Source organism: Branchiostoma floridae, chromosome 7, assembly GCF_000003815.2.
Source record: "Branchiostoma floridae strain S238N-H82 chromosome 7, Bfl_VNyyK, whole genome shotgun sequence".
NCBI lineage: Eukaryota > Metazoa > Chordata > Leptocardii > Amphioxiformes > Branchiostomatidae > Branchiostoma > Branchiostoma floridae.
In genome coordinates, this window is record NC_049985.1 from 7,939,517 (window position 1) to 7,962,088 (window position 22,572).

Consider the following 22,572-nt stretch of genomic DNA (forward strand, 5'->3'; position numbering starts at 1 on the left):
AACCGATAGCCCCTCGCTTCTATAGCCACCTTTCTTCATACGTGACCAAAGTAAGGCTAGAACTTTCGACCCCTACACTATACGATACCCATCTCCATTACCTGAGTTTTATTTTTGATCGCTGCACACTTAACCCTCCACGCTGGGGGCAGTTAAATTATCTAGCCGGGGCTGCGCTCGTTTCTAAGGCGTGTTTCGGTGGCTTGAACAACAAAGGCCAATCCACCTGTCTGGGGTAGCTAGGATTACTTGCCAAAACAACACCGCATTCACGCTGATCGCCTCACAAAGTGACGCAGAGACCCAACACAAAGGGGAAAGGAAAACAATATGCGTGCCGGGTCCGTTACTATCAATGAAGCAGGTGAGTTGGTAGGGCACCCCCTCTGAGCGGCCACGGAACGTCGCGAAGAGTGTACATATATGTTAGTACCACTCCGTTAGGGAGAACGTATGCCCAACCTTAAGGACAACACACCAGAACAGGACATATAGCAGGTGCCGAGAGGGCGGCGGTCTCGAAGCTTCGTGTTGCCAGGTATGTTTAGGTATCAATGAATGAGCGCAAAGGTATGCCCTCTTGGCATTACATTGTAGATATTCGTAGATCTACACTGTTCCAAACAGCTGGAGCTTTTGAAATGTCATGGCTAAATATTGAGACATGAGTATCAAATGGTGTCAATCATTTTGTTTGGGAGTTTCTAACATTTAACGCCATATCTACCAAGGCTGACTTGGAACATTATCGTTTCACGGACAGTCAAAGACGTGGCCCGGGTTTGATCATGAAGAAGATAATATGTAACATTCCGGCACACAGCGAAACTTCACTCAGTACGACCCAGGAGTTCCTAGACTGTTTGTTACAACAAAAAAAGAATTCCAAGGGCACACAGCTGGTCGTGTATCTCTAGCCGCGTCTTAACTATCGGATTGCCTCTCGTTGGAATGCTAAGCAGACATAGCGGTACTTATGAAAGACTCTATATGGTGCACAGAAATCGTCCATTTATACTTGTAACTCCTCCTGCATAGCAATTATCGATGTTCTAAAGACCGAGTCTGTGAGGATTTCATGCGGAGCTCTACCCAGTTCGCCGTGAAGCGTGGTACTGAATAAGGTATCTCCACATGATTAGAACCCCCGCTGGACACAGCAAGTAATGACCACCTGTCCCGAACACATTGATCTCACAGTCGAAGAAGAGAAAAGTCGGGGGCGATAGACTTACGGGGCTGTATTCATTTTCGATTTTTTTTCCCAAGCGTAATTGCACACAATTTCCCCCGGCGTACACTCTCACTTGATCCTTCCTCAATCCGTAGATAAATTTTCCCGTCTCGTTAACCGCTTTCTGTAAAGTAACGGTGCTCAAGAGGGCTGTGCGGAAATTCAGAGATTATTCTGCAGTTTGTGAGTTTGCATTATGACCCAAAGATCAGTGCAGAATTTTGATTGCAGAAATGTTTCTGAGGTGTGTGTGTGTGTGTGTGTGTGTGTGTGTGTGTGTGTGTGTGTGTGTGTGTGTGTTTGGCCGACCTGTATTGCAGACAACATTTTATCCCCTAATTAACTGCCTTCTGTAAAGTAACGGTGCTCAAGTTGCCTGTGAGGAAATTCAGAGATTAATCTGCAGTTTGTGAGTTTGAAGTATGACCCAAAGCTGTGCAGAAGTTTAATATTAGAAATGTTTCTGAGGACAGGTGTGTGTGTATATGGCCGACCTGTATTACAGACGACATTCTATCCCCTCGCTGGTAACCAGGTAACGGGGCGCTCGCGTGCCGCCAGCATGGACAGGTACAACATGGGACCTGGACACGCTATACGCTTCTGAATACAGGGCGACCTGTCACCCGAAGAAAGGCCTTGTCATTTGCCGTCAAGGAACTTGCGTGACTCGTCAAAACCTGCCGCCTGGAAAATGTCTCCTCTTAGCTCGCACTGTTACATCGTCTCAAGGAAAATGCTGAAAAGCTATATCCACTAGCTTCAGTTTCTAAGTCACAAATGCTCAAATTACATTCTCAAGTAACAAGTGCTACAACATATCTACTCCCTCCTTGCACAGGTACAACTATAACGTTATTCTGTCCAGTTACACAGATATTTTGGCTTATTGATCGCCCAATACTGTACCTACCGCTCCATAATCCGATAGCGATAACATTCCTACTCAATCTAGAAACTGTCTTCACAACGATAACAATCACTAAGCCTCTAGTTTGGATAGAATGCATGCATGTTTTCGTACACGGGCGAAATATACACTGAGAAGAAAGATCCATTCATCAATACGCATGACTGACTTGGCACAAAATGAAACAGACAGTTTTGTCCTGAAGAATATGAAATTTACAAGTTAACCAGGGTACGGATTGTCACGGGGTAGGGGTATGTACGTAAAAAAAATCATTTTTATCATCACCCTTGAAGAGTTTTCATTTCATTTCTTCGTGAAAATATTTCCCAAATCTCACCTTCCATTCCATAAAATTACGTCCCGAAAATAATCTTACTAATATCATATGCATATTAAATGTTTGCTTGAAAGTTGAGGACTGTATCATCAATCAATGCAGCATACTGAGTTTTGAATGCAAAATCCACATAAGAAAACAGTGTCCAATGATTTATTGGCAGTCTTTGATCATTATTACAGGACCATAAAACACTGACTGGGTAACGGTGTACACATGGGTCCCTGTATACAGAGCAAATGCCGTAAGGATAAAGCGCTAAGTTGAGTTAAAGCAAACATTATTCTCTGTAAAACACACAAAGCCCTTTGTTGATACCTCGTAGTGATCTGGCACTAGCTAACACGACTATATTAAAGCTGCTCCGATAACAGTATATACATTTATCTTAAACAAGCACGAAGGTTTAGACGATACAAACGTTTAACTGTTCAACATTTTTGTGAGCAAGAATGGCGCACATGATAACAGATTTCCTTATATATGTCGGATGGGAGATAAAAGCCTTCAGCACTCAGTGCATGTACAATGGAAGTTCTGAACGACAAATCTCACCAGTGTCGTTGATGTACCAGTCATAAAACATAAGATGTTTATGGTATTTGTCCTTGAACTGTGAACTCAGACTTGTGGGTGGTGTCTGTGTGTGAAATGCCGAGCAAGAAAACGTACTATTCTCCATGCATTCTCCACTGCGTGTAAAACACGAAGACAAAAGTTGAAATAGAGTTGTTCATTTCACCCCACAGTGGCGGTGTGAAAACTTCATCTGAAGGGCACAACCATGTTTCTGGAGGTCAACGAGAACAAAATGAGGGTGTCCAGCAACCATCTGGGCGGACTTGCCCCTCAGCTGAAGCGGTACAGGAGGTACGGTACATCTGGCTTCTTGCTTTTACACACCACATCGCACATGGGTATCTTTGATGAAACAATAGCTCGTATTTCATGAAGTGTTAGGCATCAAGCACCACCGAGGGAGAACCGTCACTTTGTGATGCTTAACCTACCCCAAAGGTACAAGTTAACGTCAGTCTCAACTTAGTATCGACCGCACGAACAGTGTCTCTTGACCTTGCAAAAGATACACATGATTGATTGATTAAATGCATGCATGAAACGAGCAAACCAATCTTAATTGTGGACGCATTAATTTAGGGCATGAGCCATGATCATGAACAATAAACCATTTGCGCCAAATCCGTGTCCATCTTCTTCCCAACCAATTCAAGCAAACGTGAGTAAACTTAAAATTCACACTGACGACAGATAAAGGACATTATCTGAAACGTCTGACCATCTCCAAATCAAATCCAGTTGCTTGAGTAATTGCTATTTGGCGTAAATCCACAGTGTATTTTTCACTCCCTATATTCCCAGCCAGCCCAGCAAGCCGCTAGACCTGACCCTGAAGCCGAGTGAGACCCTGCCCTCCCACATCGCTACTCTGGAGTACTTCAACAGGAAGAACCTGCATAGTGTGGAGACGGAGGTTCACAACCCGCTACCTTCACAGGACAGTGCGTATTACCAACATTATGTTCAATGCGATGAAGTTATGTGGTAATGTCAGTCTTGTCTTTTCGACGTGCAAATTCAACGTTGAAAAGGCACCAGTATTGATCCTGAAGAAGGCGACAGTGGCCATTGAAACTTTAATACTTGTGTACTTTTGTGTAGGAAGAAAGTTTAGCATTGAATTAAGGCAACTTGCCGTAAGGCCTGTAGTTTCAAACATAGTAATTCAGGGCCTCTTTGCATATGCGGCCGTACACCTTGGACGTTTAGGTCTGACTTCACTTGTAATTTCCCTTGGCCCAAATGTTTTAATTGAAGTATTTAACTAGCTTTCCTTAAGTCAGGTCAATGACATTACAAGGGCATCATATAGGACCACTTCTGTCTCTATAATGCCATTTTCTTTCACCGATATACAGCTATCAACGAAGAGACTGGGCTGATCGAGTGGAACACCAAACCGTGGCACTACGGAGTCACCTTAGCTCACTTCTCTTACGCAGACGAACCAACTTCCGACGATTCCCGTCTGCAGCCGTCAACAAAAATCCATGAAAAATCGTCAGAAACTGATCAGACAACTCCATCTGCGGATGGCACAGCTTTACAAACTAAGACTGTAGAAGAGGATGGAGACACACCGCACTCTGAAGGGAGAAGCAAAGAAGAAATTGTTGCATCGGCCACAAAAAGATCCTTCGGTATGGCCGTACGGGACGTTAAGTTTGCCACGACGCCCAAACTTATCTGCAAGGTGCTTCAGGCCAACCAGGTCATGTTCTTTCAGGACGAATTCGCAGAAGCCGCCATGGAAATGGAGAGAAAGGCACAATACGATTAGCATAGGTAGGGAACGAGACTTTTAAAATGGTGATAGTAATGGGAACGAGAGCTGGAGAAATTTCGGAAAAGACACTTTCAAACACGAAGTAATCTTAGATGAAGACCCACTCAAATCAAGTAGATGCAAATTGAAAGCAACTTCTACTCTTAACCAGAGACTCTTGCACAGAAGACAATGATAATGTTTAGCCTTTATTCACTTTATCTAAAATCCTTAAAGAAGGAATAACTTCAGAAGCTACTGTTTTCCTAAATCAGCTCCAAAGGAATATGTGCACTACATCTTACATGGCACATAGACATCTGAGCAACAAATGTGACACTAGCAGCATACCCTGAAATGTTGATATAACTTCTTCTCCATCATAAATTATACAATCCATGTATAGCTCTCTTAGGATACATTCTAAGCTCCATATGTCTTACACATATACATACACAGTCCACCAATCTATACATGGAATATTTACCACAATTCTATACAATGTCTCTCCTCATCATGTTGATCCATGAGCTCCAAATTGGAAACAAGCATAAAACACATTTGAGTAAACAGACTTCGAGCAGCATTAAATGTCTCTTAGTCCCACAGAGCTACACTTCAATGTATAACTAAGTCTATACATGTATGCCGCAACATGCAAAGCAAACAAATTTTGGGTGATAAAAAAACTTGAATGCTGCAAGTAGATTTGTAAAATTGTACTGCCCTACAGTTATTCACACAGGTAGTACTAGGAGTAGTAGTATCTACTGTCAGTACATGTATGTTATCCAATATTATATTGAATCATGTTTTATTGCTTTTAATTTTAAAGCTGCAATAATATTCATTGAAGACAACAATGAATGAATAAAAGCTGCCTGGAAAGAATGCACCTATGTTTCAATCATTGCACTATTATAGTAATTCATGCACTTTTAACCTAAGAATCACAATGATATACCTTAATTAATCTTTATTGAATATCACAGTTCTAGTTTCAAACTAGTTTTCTTGTCCATACATTTTGGTTCAAGGCATATTTATTCAGTATACTTTGATGATGCTAGCCATCTATCCAGTATACTTCAGGCCTGGAAAAAACAACACTGCAGAGCTTCTCATAGTATTTTCAGACTATCAGTTAAATACTTATACTGCTTAGCTGACTGGCTGGTATCGTTAGACTTTTTGGAAGTATATGTTCTCAATAAACCATTTATAGGTTTGAAACCTTCAAAAACTATATTCTATAAGCTATGTCTCACTGGAGTAGTAAGTTGAAACTGATATTTCTACCAATTGTTACCAGTTGACATCATTGCCCTTGCAGACACTACCTACTGTTGACAGTCGACTTGTTCCACAGTGGTGGACTTGACTGTGGGGTTCCGAATGGAGTAGGGGAACTTGTCCAGCCCCGGCCAGTGGCAGGCAGCACCTACAAGTGGGGAACAAATAGTCATGGTTTGGTGGATAAATGTAGAATGGCAAACAATAGCTTGAGATCACAGCTAGGCAGACTGGAAGAAAAACAAAACCTTTACCGCATTTGGATGCATAGCAGGAAAAACATTGTAGGTCTGAGGCCACATATGTAAAAGATTGTGAAAGTAATCTTCCACTGGTCATGACAGAGAAGAGAGATGCCACATACAGTATTTATGGAGAAAATTCTCCTAGCTCTTTTCAACAAGAACAATGAACAGTGGATGACGGCTCTATGACATGTCCTAAGGACTGCAACCCTTTCCAGTAGTGTGTATGTTGGGTGAGCGTGCCTGGGATTCAAACTCCCTATCTCCAGGTCCAGAGGCAGGGGTCACTAACAACTGGACAATGCATGCTACAAAAATGTACAATGTACATATAAAATAGTGTAAGCAAGATGCAGAGAAGGAAGCCCAGGTCAAAAAGAAGGAAATACATGAGTGAAGAACCTACCATACTCCCCCTTGATGTTGGCACACACCAGAGCACCATGGTAGTTTGGGTATTTCTTGCCTATTCTGCTCAGGGCCAGCTGGCAGGCCTTTTCAGGGGCCATCCCTCCTCGCATGTACTCCACTGCTTGGTAACTGGAGAAAGGTAAAACAGCTTCATTAAAAAGGATAATGTTGAAAGATGCACAAGGTATCAACAGGGTACACTTTCAGTGATTGGAGATTGGGTACAATTTGGGTACTTCTTTCATTTAACTGGTATCAAAATTGTTTACAAGTAAAAGAATGGGTCCAAAACTTCTTTCATTTAACTGTTATGAATTTGTTTACAAGTAAAACCTTCTGTGATTTATGAAAACACTCAGGTTTAGAGTCTAAGTGCTTGTGGCATCAGTACATTTTTAGGGCCAATAGTTATAGGAAATAATGCTTTTTTAAATCCATCTTTTTTTTTCAATTGAACAAATGCATGTAATACATACAAATCCTGAAAGGTGGTGCTTTTGAATTATACACACTATTCCATCAATAGCTGATATAAATGCAGTATACTATACCTTGGTAGAAATCTCATGGTGATGTCACCGTCACCCGTCCCTGCTGCCCCTCCCACCTCACTGTCAACGTACACCCCCGCTCCTGCAATGGGAGCGTCCCCCACTCGACTGTATAGAACAACAAAGTGTTTTGTTACACCGTGTTCTCCAACCAAAAGAAAAGTCTTAAACTTTACCAGGCAGACAAGAAAAGAAATTAGATGTGCAATTTACCTCAAGGCTTCAATGATTGAAACAAACATAGCAGTTTATAATCGAAATTCCAAGTCAGGTAAAATAATTTTGAACAGGGCCCCTAACTTAAACATACCTTAATAATGTTCAACAACCATAAGTTTGTGAGAGGTAAAAACTTGCCCATGGTCTGCATAAAAGTTTATTAGGAGGACTATGAGAAATCTTACCCTGGTACTTTGTGAAGAGCCCCATTGGTAGAAGACCCTCCTGCTGTCGCATTGGCACCAATCACTATCATCCCTACAGGGCAAACATGGGACTGTATTCCGGCACTCAACACTTTTTACCATGTAAAAATTTTTGGACTAAGGACAAGTCTAAAATAAATGAATCATACACCTCAGGGGTCAGCACTAAATGATATTCTCTATTACAACTGTAAAACATTTGTCAACAGAAGACCATCCTCTTGTAGGCCCATTCAACCACACAGTACACACATCTCCCCATGACCCCCTTGCTACATGATACATGTACCCCTAGATACACACATTACATGAAAGTAATTGAATTACTGACTTTCCCACGTTCTAATTACTTTAGACTGAAGTTGCAGAACTAAGTGTGACAGGATTGTTGACACTTCGAAATTTCGAAATGCAGTACATCTTTGTGTTGATCTGCCATTTCCCCAGAACAGTTTGTGCATTGTTGTCACTCACAAAGTCCTGATATGGATGTGTTACGACGTCTCTTAATTTTTCTTTGAAGTTGCCACATTTGTGATTGTAAAAAAAGGTTTTTGTGTAAGTATGGCTCAACTCTTTCTTCTTTCTTGTACTATATTGAAAGTGTAGTAAGGGCAGAGGCTACAAGCGTGAGATCATACCGATAGTGTCATGGTCAAACTCGTCAGAGTGGGGGCTGTAGCTTGGAGTTTCCTTCCAGTCAGCTGGGTTGAGAGGCTTGTAGGGACCACACGACTTACTGGGATCTGGAGACACATTCTGAAAAACAAGGTTACAAATAACTTGTAAAGAAACTAGTATCAAGAATATTGCACATTCTCTGAGGTTTCTCATTTATTCAAAACTAGTGACCCCAAGAAGTCTGAAAATTGCAATGGTAACAAAAAGATCCTTTTATTCACAAGAGACCACATTTGCTAAGATAAAGGTGTCAGTTTTAAGAATTCTGTTCTTTATGTAAAGAGAAGTTCCTGACAGAAAACAGTTTTATGCTTACTTAAAACAGCAAATTTCATTAAAGGTAAAATGTTGCAAAGAAAATACCTTGGTAAGATTAAAGTATGAGTCAGAAATTGGTGTACCTTTCTGTAGTTAGGTTGACATTTCTTGTTGTTCCAAGCTATCCACTGTTCAATGGACCTGTGTGTGTGAAGGTCCGACTCTGCAAAGCCCATCTCAAGTGCAAATGCTGAAGCTAGGATTGAGTGATGAAAAAAGTTAACATTACTTTTTATATACCAGCAGGGCTCGAAATTCGGTTTTAGGAATAGGTGCACTGGTGCACCCAGCTTAAAAAATTGGGTGCACCAAAACATTTTTGGGAGCACCACTTTAAGTAATAACCTAATAATAAAACTTAGTTACAAGATATCAAATTCTTAAACAAATACTATGACAGACTTTTATTATCTTTCTAACACTTAGATGTCAAGAATATGATGTATACTACTAGAATACTTTGATATCTTTAGATACATAAACCTAAGAAAATATTTGGGTGCACCCTGTGCACCCACAAAAAATAATTGGGTGCACAGCTCCAATTCTGGGTGCACCTGGGTGCACATGCACCCAGTATTTTGAGCCCTGACCAGTGTTGCAAGTATTCATAGTTGACAGCTATTATTCTGAATAGGACCAACTTTTTGAACATTGCACATGGTCAATCCTGTTAATAGTGTTATACACTCTCACATTTATGATTTGGATAAATTAAGCCATGTCCATACATTCAAAGAACATTGTTTGTATTCCTAGAGATCAACACAGTAACAGCAATCTAGAGACACACTTTATTTCTTGATATTTCACATCCTGTATTGAACAATATAGTCTAATTTGTGAATGTCAATACAGCTGTACAATTCGAGACCCAAAATCTATAGCCTATCCAGGCCAACAAAACATAGTATTGAAAATTATCAATGTGTCAGTTAGTCAATCAAAGAATACGTTGGAGACAGGAAGACAGAATGCATTTTACTAGTTACCTTGCTCCCCCACTAGCATGGTGTGAGTGGTATGTTCCATGACACTGCGGGCGACAGAGATGGCATTCTTCACTCTGCGCAGATCAGCAACGGCTCCGACATCAAGAGTTGTCCTGAGTTAGTAAGTCATTTTAAAAAGAGTTACATGTACTTCTTTTATATATTGCACACAAAAAAAAGTTTTGTAAGTTGCCATGATTGCCATCTAACATTGATCATGATACATAGTAAAAACATGAATCTGACCACGACTGCCCTACAATACTCACCCATCCATGATGAGAGCATCTAATGTTGTCTCTCCATGTTCATCAGGGCTGGAGGGGAAGAAAGAGTGAAAATCAAGAGATTTAAATAACATAGAATTAAGGAGGACAGGAAAACAATGTACATTGGTGTAAAAGTTGAAAAATCCAAATGTTGCTCCAGTTAATGACAACAGACCACAGTGAATGCTGTCTGAAATGTCTGACCATCTGCAAATTTTAGTGTCACTGGAGAATACTTTATTGACAGTACTCATATGTGAACAGTGAACCTCTTCAAAAGATGAAACAGGCCTTCCTGTCTACCATCCTCTTCAGAAACCAAGAAGTACAACATACATAATATAACTACTGTCATGTTCAAAGCGGAGGGTGAAATGTGAAAGCCTGTGTCCGTACCTGCCTCCATACCCCACAGTGAAGTCACACTGCTGTGCCTCACACTCAGTACAGCCTTTCTCCACAGCATCCAGTACTGATCCATCATTCCTCAGAGCAGTCCATGCTGGGGGAAACACAAATCAACAAGGGTATCAAAACACTGTAAACGTACAACTAAAAGCAGACATAACATACATAACATAACAATATTGTAGCAATGTGCTTCTATTGCAACAATATCATACAGCTTTCGTATATATATTTTTTTTGGGGGGGGGGGACTGGGCAATATCCTATGTATGTAAATCTTGTCTTGCTTTTTCATCTTTTCCAACTCTCCAAAGATTGTAACGTTACATCAACTTCAACCAGTTTCGTAGGCAAACACAAGTAAATCCATAAGCCCGTGCCCTGGGCCTAAAAAAATCCTTATTATATGTAACGTTACATATTTTTGCATGCCATACGCACAGCACTGGTAGAAAATCTGAGAAGGATGACAAACCAAGACAAGATTTACCTAGGGTAGAAAGATCTAGAAAGCCAAGATATGGATTTTTTTACAAGATCAAGATGACAAAGCGACAGCCCCCCTCCCCCATTGACCTTGAACGTTTCTCCCCTAGCTTACTTTCCACTCCGTAAATCGATACAGTACCTTTCTCTGTGGCGTTCGTGAACCCCCAGGTATTGATAACCAGGGGAACGGAAGTTTTCTGGCCCAAAATCTGCCCGAAACATGCAATAAAACAGATCACGAGCAACAAAATACACTTTCGCGCCGCCATTTTGAATCATATGACGAATCACGTGATCTAGAATTGTTCTGGCGAGAGCACAATTTCACAGGCTTTGGTGATTTCTTTAAGAGCAAATTGCATAAACTATGGGCCAGATATTAGAAATGTGCCAATATAAAGTAGTTATATGTTAAAAACAAAAACCTAGTAACCGAGCAAATTGTTCTGTTTACGTATAATACCATATGTGCCAGCCCTCTCAACATGTCCTCCCATGTGGTCTAGTGGTTAGGATTTGTGGCTTTCACCCACACGGCCCGGGTTCGATTCCCGGCATGGGAAACTACGTTTTTTTTTTTCCTTGGATCTTTCGTTTTCCACCCCTTATACAAGTCACTAAATGCATTGTAAGGATTTTCTTACAAATTCCATATTTTTATCCAAAAATTAAATCATTTTATGTCACGTTTATCGTAAAACGTATGTTATCAATATTTACAAAACTTTACATTATGTTTTCGATAACATACATTAAACCCTTACATCTACAACTGTACCTCCATACATCCACTGGATGCCATAATATCACCACATGAGAAAAATACCAGGGGTGCCTAAGTATTTGCACGAACCCTATGAAATAATTCGTGCGTTTTCGCATAGTGATTCGTGTGTATCACATAATATTCGTATGAATTTCATAGGGTTCGTGCAAATGCTTAGGCACCCCTGAATACATGAGAAGTTAACATCAATAATCCTGAGTCAAATACGCTTCAGACATTCAGGTATTCAAAACAATCTTGAGAAGGCTTCTATAACAATGTTTTCCCATGTGGTGGTATTCAAATGACAGTGAAATTTTAGAGTTTCGCAGTAGTGGTAAGGTACTGGACCTAGCAGAGCCGTGGGGCATTTAAGAACCTAACAGAAAACCTAATTGAAGACTAAAAAAAGCGATTGACATGGGTCAGGGAAAACGACCTCTCACGCACTCACTCACTCAGTCCCGTAGCTCAGGTGGCCGACCTCTAGAAAAACAACCATGTATCCTTTTTTTATATCGCCCTTGGGGATAAAATCAATTAAGGTTAATCCTGTCATTATCTTAAGTAGAATTCAAATATATATAGAGTTTCGTCACTCAATTCACCTGCATGACCTACAAAAAGGGCTAATTTTGTTATTTGATAAACGAACTTGATCAGGGGCAGCCATGACGATATGGTAATGTAACCATATCGTCCTCCTCTGGCAACCTGACGAGAAAAAGAAGAAGGGACGACCCAATCTGACACTATTAAAAGAAAGTTCTGGAGGGAGAAGTTGGTCTAAAGGACCGCGACCTGTTGACCGCCATGCTGGACCGTGAACTCTGGAGCGGCAATCTTTGTGGCACCTCGTACTACGAGCCGATGAACTGAACTGAAACTGACCATCCTAAAGCCAGCAGTTGCTGTCGGATGGCCCTGGGCTCTGCCCGGCAACTTGAAGCGCCGTGTTGCAGTGACAGGTGTGTCTTCTAGCAGGTATGAGGTAGGTAGGTAGGACCTAGCTAGGTAGAATGGGGATGGTGAAGAAAAGGCTTGCCTCATCTGTGCCATTAGCCATTGCCAGTACTGTATTTATTTATGATACATGTAATGCTACGGCCAAATTTCCAAACCGTGGCCCGGCCCCGATGTTTGCGGAAATGTAAAAGTGTGTATCAAGGAGTATACACAGACTACACTGAAGACTAATCCTCCAATGTTCTGTGTGCTTTGTTGTCTTGTATATCGTACTTTTCGCTCGCTCAAGCTGCCCGGTCGGGCACCGGTTTTGAAATGTGACAGTAGCTTAAGTCGGGGTGGCAATCCCGATACTGTTATCTTGTAACTCTGCCATATTTGTGCATGCGGTCTATCCAAAGCGTTGACCCGTTACGGGTCTTCTAATACCCGACATTGCTCGTTACCGGACGCCACCTCGGTATACTTCAACTCAGTATGTTTTTCAAACAGGTGACTCGGAAAAAAAGGCTTCAAGTATAAAGGGCCCATTACTGAAATCCACCTGTAAAGGGATCCTGTATCCCCACCCCATGAGCCCTGTGTTAGAATTGTATTATCGTGTTTTGAGCCACCAACGATAGAAGATCGCAAGAGTACTGAACCATCAACTTCTGTCTGGGTAAGGGTTTGTACTAGTGTACAATTTATGTTTTTTACTGCTTTGCAGCTGTGCGATCATTATGTAGATCAATATTTAAACAAACAACACCACCCCATACGAAACCAGTAATTGCTCCCCAGTGATTCAATACTAGTAGTTCTTCGTTAAGTTTGACAAAAGAGTCTTAAGACACATAGGCTACATGGGTTTGCCGAAACAGAACAAGCGTAACACTTCCAGGTAAGGTTACAGGCTTCTTTGTAACAGCAGAATAGGCGCACGATTCCATGGCAAAACCGGGAGGGGTATTGAGGGCCAAGTGTCGCAAAATTAAACATATACATAGAACGATTTTTCTCTCACACAGAAGAGTTGAAAAAGGTCTCACACACAGACAGATTTTTCTCTCTCACACATCAGTGGAAAAAATTCGCACACATTGACAGATTTTTCTCTCTCACACAACAGTTGAAAAAGGTCGCACACATTGACAGATTTTTCTCTCTCACACAAGAGTTGAAAAAGGTCCCACACATAGACAGATTTTTAAAAGGTGACTTTTTACCCTGTGTCGTCCTATACAATTCTTCACAAATGTTATAAATGCAAGCATGTACACACGGTTTCTCAGTTCAACATGTACTCTGCTCTTCAATATAGAGGCTATAACATTCCTGACACAACAACGATTTTGGTGTTTCCGCCTCTTATTCTTACTCAGCGCTTATGTTTATGCTCACGGAACTGTATATGCAGACAAAACAATATAACGTTATGCCATCGTTGTATCAATGCATTAGTTTATGATGATAAGAGACTTGCTAATTCAAATACGTCACTTCAAAGCATCATATTATTTAAGTGAATACAGTGGCCGCTATTCAAATCCATTTCTATTTCAGCATTCAAGATACAATGGCCAGCATGACTTTGACTTTTGATCTGTTATATAGCTTATATGATTTGCTTTTTCCCAAATTGAGACACTGTCTCACTGTCCCAATGTCTCTGGAGTCATAGAATGTACGCACATATGTCATATAAGTTGTCCTTCAAAGACTCAAACTTGCACGCTCGATATCTTTCTTAGATACTCTTTCAGATCGTTCTTGCAGTCACACATAATATCTGTCAAAACAAATATCACCCCAAAACTGAGGCTGAATTTTTTCACATACACATCCAAGTCACTCACCCATGATAAGAGAGCTTAAAATGAAAAAAAAAACTGATTAAAAGATCCTTGTTCGGATGTATAAGTACGACGACTTTAAAGTTTTGGGGGTTGATTGCATTCTTCACATTGTACAGACACCAGAATATGGCGCGTAAACAAATGTGCATTTTTTTGTCTCAAATATACGCACATATCAACTCTCAAACACAAACTCAAAATATTCTTTCCCAAAGACATCATATTCTTTGATACAGCAGACATCTATTATTCTGACACACAACACTAGAATTCACTCTCACACACAGAACAAAAAATTCTTTCACTTCGAAACGCTTTCCCTGCCAACCCGGCTGGAGGAGTGAGCGATTTTTTCGTCGATATGAGAGCGTAGTAGTAGAAAAATAAATTCCTTCGGAGTAGTAGAAGAATATCTTTCTTGAGCTTTTTTAACTTCCAAAGGGCAATGAACAGTGTCATTTTCTTCAGCTTGAAATGATAAACCTTTCTAACAATGGCATTCTGTTATATAATATATATACATTTCCTCGACAATCATATTATTCCGACACACAACGCAGAAATTCTCTCTCACCCACAGGACAAAAAGTTCTCTCACCTCGGGGGCTTTCCCCGCCAACCCGGCTGGAGGAGTGAGCGATTCTTTTGGTTTGAGTGAGAGCGACATTTTGTCGATGTGAGAGACCTTTTGGAGTAGTGGTAGAATAACTTCCTTGAGTTTTCTGAACTTCCAAAGGGCAATGAACAGTGTCATTTTCTTCAGTTTCCAATAATAAACATTTTTAACAATGGCATTCTTTTATATCATAAACATTTCCTCGACAATCATATCATTCCGACACACAACGCAGAAATTCTCTCTCACTCACAGAACAAAAAGTTCTCTCACTTCGGGAGCTTTCCCCGCAAACCGGGCTGGAGGAGTGAGCGATTTTTTTTGCTTTGAGTGAGAGCGAAATTTTGTCGATGTGAGAGACCTTTCGGAGTAGTGGAAGAATAACTTCTTTGACTTTTGTTAACTTCCAATGGCCAATAAACATTGCCATTTTCTTCAGTTTGAAATGATAAACCTTTTAAACGATGATCTTCTATTATATTATAGATATTTCCTCGACAATCATATCATTCCGACACACAACGCAGAAATTTCTCTCTCACCCACAGAACAAAAAAGTTCTCTCACCTCGGGAGATTTCCCCGCTAACCCGGCTGGAGGAGTGAGCGATTTTTTTGGTCTGGGTGAGAGCGAAACTTTGTCGATGTGAGAGCGCTTTCAGAGAAGTGGAAGAATAACTTGCTTGAGTTTTCTTAACTTCCAAATGGCAATTAACAGTGTCATTTTCTTCAGTTTCCAATAATAAACCTTTCCAAAAATGACATTCTGTTATATTTTAGACATTTCCTCGACAATCATATCATCCCGACACACAACGCAGAAATTCTCTCTCACCCACAGAGCAAAAAGTTCTCTCACCTCGGGGGCTTTCCCCGCCAACCCGGCTGGAGGAGTGAGCGATTTTTATTGGTCTGAGTGAGAGCGAAATTTTGTCGATGTGCGAGCGCTTTCGGAGTAGTGGAAGAATAACTTCGTTGAGGTTTATTTAATTAAAACGCACATTGAACACTGAAATTTTATTTAGTTTGCAACGATGTACATCATGAAATAATGATCGCTTATGCCAAAGATGTTGTCTCGACAATCAATATTATTCTGACACACAACGCAGAAATTCTCTCTCACCCACAGACCAAAAAGTTCTCTCACCTCGGGAGCTTTCCCACCAACCCGGCTGGAGGAGTGAGAGATTTTTTTTGGTTTGAGTGAGAGCGAAACTTTGTCGATGTGAGAGACCTTTCGGAGTAGTTGAAGAATAACTTCTTTGAGTTTTCTTAACTTCCAAAGGGCAATAAACATTGCCATTTTCTTCAGTTTGAAATGATAAACCTTTTTAACAATGATATTCTATTAAATTGAAGATATTTCCTCGACAATCATATCATTCCGACACACAACGCTGAAATTCTCACACACAGAACAAAAAGTTCTCTCACCTCGGGAGCTTTCCCTGCCAACCCGGCTGGAGGAGTGAGCGATTTTTGGGGTCTGAGTGAGTGCGAACTTTTGTCGATGTGAGAGCGCTTTTGGAGTAGTGAAAGAACAACTTCTTTTAGTATTTTTTTACTAAAAACGCAAAATAAACACTGGCATTTTGTTCAGTTTGTAACGATATACACCTTTCAATACCAATAACTTATACCAAATATTAAAGATAGTATCTTGACAATCAATCTTTATCCGACACACAACGCTGAAATTCTCTCTCACACACAGAACAAAAAGTTCTCTCACTTCGGGAGGCTTCCCTGGCAACGCGGCTGTAGGAGTGAGCGATTTTTGGGGTTTGAGTGAGTGCGAACTTTTGTCGATGTGAGAGCGCTTTTGGAGTAGTGAAAGAACAACTTCTTTTAGTATTTTTTACTTAAAACGCAAAATAAACGGAGACATTTTGTTCAGTTTGAAACGATATACACTATACAATACCAATCACTTATACCAAATATTAAAGATATTGTCTTGACAATCAATCTTTTTCCGACACACAACGCTGAAATTCTCTCTCACACACAGAACAAAATGTTCTCTCACCTCGGGAGGCTTCCCTGCCAACCCGGCTGTAGGAGTGAGCGATTTTTTGGGTCTGAGTGAGTGCGAACTTTTGTCGATGTGAGAGCGCTTTTGGAGTAGTGAAAGATCAACTTCTTTTAGTATATTTTACTTAAAACGCAAAATAAACACTGGCATTTTGTTCAGTATGTAACGATATACACCATTTAATACCAATCACTTATACCAAATATTAAAGGTATTGTCTTGACAATCAATCTTTTTCCGACACACAACGCTACAATTCTCTCTCACCCACAGAACAAAAAGTTCTCTCACCTCGGGAGCTTTCCCCACAAACCCGGCTGGAGGAGTGAGCGTCTTTTTGGGTTTGAGTGAGAGCGAAATTTTGTCGATGTGAGAGACCTTTCGGAGTAGTGGAAGAATAACTTGCTTGAGTTTTCTTAACTTCCAAAGGGCAATAAACATTGCCATTTTCTTCAGTTTGAAATGATAAACCTTTTTAACGATGATATTCTATTATATTAAAGACATTTCCTCGACCATCATATCATTCCGACACACAACGCTGAAATTTCTCTCTCACCCACAGAACAAAAAGTTCTCTCACCTCGGGAGCTTTCCCCGCCGACCCGGCTGGAGGAGTGAGCGATTTTTTGGTCTGAGTGAGAGCGAAATCTTATCGATGTGAGAGCGCTTTTGGAGTAGTGGTGGAATAACTTCGTTGAGGTTTATTTAATTAAAACGCACATTGAACACTGAAATTTTATTTAGTTTGCAACGATATACATCATACAATTGTCTTGACATTATTCTGACACATAACGCAGAAATTCTCTCTCACCCACAGACCAAAAAGTTCTCTCACCTCGGGAGCTTTCCCCGCCAACCCTGCTGGAGGAGTGAGCGATTTTTTGGTCTGAGTGAGAGCGAAATCTTATCGATGTGAGAGCGCTTTTGGAGTAGTGGAAGAATAACTTGCTTGAGTTTCCTTAACTTCCAAATGGCAATAAACAGTATCATTTTCTTCAGTTTCCGATGATAAACTTTTTCAAAAATGACATTCTATTATATTTTAGACATTTCGTCGACAATCATATCATTCCGACACACTACGCAGAAATTCTCTCCCACCCACAGAACAAAAAGTTCTCTCACCTCGGGAGCTTTCCCCGCCGACCCGGCTGGAGGAGTGAGCGATTTTTTTGGTTTGAGTGAGAGCGAAATTATGTCGATGTGAAAGCGCTTTCGGAATAGTGAAAGAATAACTTCCTTCAGAATTTTTTCACTTAAAACGCAAAATAAATGCTGACATTTTGTATAGTTTGTAACGATATACACTATACAATAACAATCACTTATACCAAAAACATTGTTTTGACAATAAATCTTTTTCCGACACTCAACGCTGAAATTCTCTCTCACACACACAGAAAAAGTTCTCTCACTTCGGGAGGCTTTACCTGCCAACCCAGCTCTAGGAGTGAGCGAATTTTTGGTCTGAGTGAGAGAGAAAACTCGTCGATGTGAGAGCGCTTTCGGAGTGGTGAAAGAATAACTTCCTGGAGGTTTATTTACTTCAAACGCAAAATAAACACTGACATTTTGTATAGTTTGAAAAGATATACATCATACAATAACAATCACTGATACGAAAGATAACGTGTTGACGATCAATCTTTTTCCGACACACAACGCGGAAATTCTCTCTCACTCACAGAACAAAAAGTTCTCTCACTTCGGGAGGCTTCCCCTGCCAACCCGGCTGTAGGAGTGAGCGATTTTTTGGTCTGAGTGAGAGCGACATTTTGTCGATGTGAGAGCGCTTTCGAAGTAGTGGAAGAATAACGTTCTTTAGTATTTTTGCCGGTGCGTAGCACTGGTTTTAATTACGTAATTGAGGGACTGGTCAAAATTGGCCACTACAGAGAGGTGGCCACTATAGAGAAAATGCCTCTTAATTGACCACAAGCAAAGAGTTACACCTGGTTTTAGTACCCATTGATCTTTATTCACATAATACAGTATTAGATATGTACTGAAATGATTTTCCCCCAAAGAATCAAGAAAACAAAGGCTACATAAAAGTTTTAAATGGGAACTATACGTCTCTAGTTGTCTTAGTGAAAAAGATGCCAGTTACCAGAGGACTGAGTCTACTTTATACTTATGGCAAAAAAAGGTGCTCTTGACATGCTCTGAGTGAAAAAAAATACATAACAACACGAAACTGGAATGTTCTGCTAAATAAAAATATTAAGATGTCTGACGAACGTTTCTCTTCTTAATTGACGTGGCGTTATTCTCAAAGTCTTCGAGTTGTTCCCGCTTGCGTTTAAGAATCTTCTGGATTTGGGTTTTCCCAACACGAATCACTTCCACAAGTTTCGCCATCGTACTCTCCATAATCGCCACATGGAGTCGAAAATGGCTCACTTGTGATCTAGCTTCATGTCAGTTCTACAGTTGATATTGTCTGGAGAGACCGGTATCGTCATATTTCTTTGATCTTTCGGCTTGGATTCTTTGATGATTCGCCGTCCGTTCTTTCTCTCCCGCGTTCACACGTCAGATCCCACCATTATGCTAATGTCCTCACAAGAAAAGTCTGTCATTTTAAACATATCTCTTGATAAATATAAGAATAAAATCCACCATAGTCTGATGTTCATATCATTTTATTTGTGTAACAGTTTATTTAGAAAGTTTTTGTAATGTAAATTAACCTCACCGATAGTCTATTGGAACGTTACTTTACCACAGTTTACCTCCGTAGTAGTGGTGTCGTCCGTTGACCCTATATAACCTCGTTTGTCGGCGGGCAGGCATTCAGTTTTCTTTAGAAAATAAAGAGGTTTTAAATCCGGCGTAGGGTGAGGATACGGCTGTTGTATGGCCGAACGCATGCCGGACCGTAGATCAGCCATCCGCGTGGCCGTAATCGGCAGTGTTTCTATACCTGCGGGACCGGAAATCGCGTGGCCGTGGCCGCGTTGGACAGGTGGCCGCTAAGCCTATTTCTTAATCATTACAAATCCAAGGGACCGACAAAAAGTGGCCACTATGGCCAGGTGGTCGCTATGCAAAGGCGGCCGCTAATACAGGTTTGACTGTACATGTATAGTCATTGGGGAACATTGAAGCATAAGGTAGACAATACATGCAAGAAGAGCCTATTCATAGAAAGATTTTATACTTGCAACAGCAAGCAATTTCTGCAGAAACATAATAATGACATGGATGCCCAGTAGATGCCCTATATCAGCTATTATAATAGTGCAAACATTGATGTTGTTATTGTTGAGTTTGCCTGCACGAGACAACTAGTCTAGTGCGACAGTTTACGCCTTTGAGATTGCTCTATGTTACATGTATGTAAGATATCTAAGGGACGAAAGTCATTTGGTATTGATGGAAAGTGTGTTCGTATATGTTCAAGTGGGTTACAGGTGCAGGATGCAATTATATTGATACTTTAGTGTTCAAAACCAATAAAGATGCAACTTAGTCATGACAATGTGTTTTCTATGTTTTCCATTGGTACCAATAGCTATCTACAACTCAAAAACCACGACCACAGCATGTCCGGAACACGAAAAATCAAAAATGAAAGTTCCTCTGCAGTACCTTAGAAAGCCACTAGGAGGCCCATTAACTCGAACTTGGCCTGCCTTTTACTAAATATCATCTTGATCCCACCAGTGCTTCTGTTCACACCTAAACACTCCCCACATATTACCACAATATCTTTAATATTTGGTATCAGTAATTGTTATTATTTGGCTTATATCGTTACAAACTTAACAAAATGTCAGTGTTTATTTTGCGTTTGAAGTAAAGAAATACTGAAGGAAGTTATTCTTTCACTACTCCTAAAGCGCTCTCACATCGACGAATTTTCTCTTTCACTCAGACCAAAATATCGCTCACTCCTACAGCCGGGTTGGTAAGGGAAGCCTCCCGAAGTGAGAGAACTTTTTTTTGTGTGTGTGTGAGAGAATTTTGGCGTTGTGTGTCGGAATAATATGGTTGTCGCGGCAGTGTCTTTGGTATATGTGATTGTTATTGTATGATGTATATCGCTGCCAAGGGAACAAGATCTTAGTGTTCATTGCCCGTTTGAAGTAAATAAACCTCTATGAAGTTATTAATTCTTTCACTACTCCGAAAGCGCTCTCACATCGACAAAATTTCTCTCTCACTCAGACCCCAAAAATCGCTCACTCCTACAGCCAGGTTGGTAGCCGGCCTCCCGAAGTGAGAGAACTCTTTGTGCTATGGGTGAGAGAGAATTTTAGCGTTGTGTGTCGGAAAAATATTAATAGCCAAGACAATGTCTTTGGTACTTAGTAATTGTTTTTGTATGGTGTATATCGTTGCAATCTCAACAAAATGTCAGTTTTATTATGCGTTTGAAGTAAATAAACCTCAACGAAGTTATTCTTCCACTTCTTCGAAAGCGCTCTCACATCGACAAAAGTTCGCTCTCACTCAGACCAAAAAAGTCGCTCACTCCTACAGCCGGGTCGGCGGGGAAAGCTCCCGAGGTGAGAGAACTTTTTGTTCTGTGGGTGAGAGAGAATTTCTGCGTTGTGTGTCGGAAAAATGTGGATTTTCAAGACAGTGTCTTTTGCATAAGTGATTATTATTACCTTCGCCAAGAAGGTTATGTTTTGGGTAGCGTATGTTTGTATGTTTGTATGTTTGTATGTTTGTATGTTTGTTTGTTTGTATGTTTGTATGTTTGTATGTTTGTATGTTTGTATGTTTGTATGTTTGTATGTTTGTATGTTTGTATGTAGAAGACCAGTAAAAGTCGAGAACGCCTGAATGGATTGTATTGATATTTGGTATGTGGGTAGGTCTTGATAAAACCTGGAAACGATAAGATTTGGGGCCCTCTAGCGGTACTGCAGCGGAACCTCCGGGTTTGATATCTCGTGTTCTAGCCATACTGCGGCTATGATTTTTGAGTGGTAGACAACTCTTGATGCCGAGGGTAAGTGGTGTAGGTTTGGGCTCCCTAGCGGCTTGTTTTGGAACTGAGGGCAGGTTTAGTGTCAGACTTTGAAAGGGAATAACTCAAAAAGGGTTGACGGATTGTTGTGATTTTTGGTATGTAGATAGCTGATGTGATGCTTTATATAATTACATATCAACAATGCAAATTGGAATCTTATTTGCATAATTAATTTGGAAATTGGAAATTGTCTAAACACACCCAGTTCATTATTAGGACCATTGCAACATGTGACATGTGTAACTGGGAAAGGGAAGAATATTGAAACATACAAATTATGCAAAATAGAGACCTAATTTGCATAATCAATGAGAAAATGCTGTTGAAATAACAAGAAGTTCTTACTTGTAGCATTGGAAGTTATGTACAGGTGAATATCGTTGAACATTAAGTATGCTAATGAGGATCTCATTCGCATACATTATCAGAAATTGCGATCAGCCTTG

General features: G+C 40.5%; 3 protein-coding genes and 1 non-coding gene across 8 annotated transcripts in view; 3 read left to right on the forward strand and 1 right to left on the reverse strand.

Moving 5' to 3' along the window:
- The first annotated feature begins 213 nt into the window (after positions 1–213).
- Positions 214–4,879, forward strand: LOC118419604. Of its 2 annotated transcripts, none has more exons than XM_035826066.1 (4): positions 214–364; positions 3,234–3,354; positions 3,865–4,004; positions 4,422–4,879. In XM_035826066.1, the coding sequence occupies exons 2-4, from the start codon at positions 3,269–3,271 to the stop codon at positions 4,841–4,843; spliced, it is 648 nt and encodes a 215-aa protein (XP_035681959.1). In that variant the 5' UTR covers positions 214–364; positions 3,234–3,268; the 3' UTR covers positions 4,844–4,879. The 2 variants fall into 2 exon arrangements, with proteins under 2 accessions (XP_035681959.1, XP_035681957.1); XM_035826064.1 differs by having other exon boundaries at positions 271–538.
- A 145-nt stretch (positions 4,880–5,024) lies between these two features.
- On the reverse strand, positions 5,025–11,232 carry LOC118419603 (N(4)-(Beta-N-acetylglucosaminyl)-L-asparaginase-like). The gene is made up of 10 exons (XM_035826063.1): positions 11,050–11,232; positions 10,410–10,515; positions 10,014–10,061; positions 9,745–9,857; positions 8,836–8,948; positions 8,395–8,512; positions 7,733–7,805; positions 7,329–7,436; positions 6,773–6,906; positions 5,025–6,269 (listed from the first exon to the last, which is right to left on the reverse strand). Exons 1-10 carry the CDS (start codon positions 11,177–11,179, stop codon positions 6,169–6,171), a joined length of 1,044 nt encoding a protein of 347 aa, XP_035681956.1. The 5' UTR covers positions 11,180–11,232; the 3' UTR covers positions 5,025–6,168.
- A 169-nt stretch (positions 11,233–11,401) lies between these two features.
- On the forward strand, positions 11,402–11,473 carry Trnae-uuc. Its single transcript has one exon. It is a non-coding gene; the product is annotated as a tRNA-Glu (tRNA).
- A 761-nt stretch (positions 11,474–12,234) lies between these two features.
- LOC118419123 (uronyl 2-sulfotransferase-like) overlaps positions 12,235–22,572 on the forward strand; it is a 26,330-nt gene continuing 15,992 nt past the window's right edge. Inside the window, exon 1 of one of the 4 annotated variants that reach the window (XM_035825431.1) lies at positions 12,235–12,667. The gene's annotated coding sequence lies outside the window, so the exon portion shown is untranslated. The remainder of the gene's footprint in view (positions 12,668–22,572) is intronic. The other 3 variants (XM_035825427.1, XM_035825429.1, XM_035825430.1) reach the window with 3 other exon arrangements.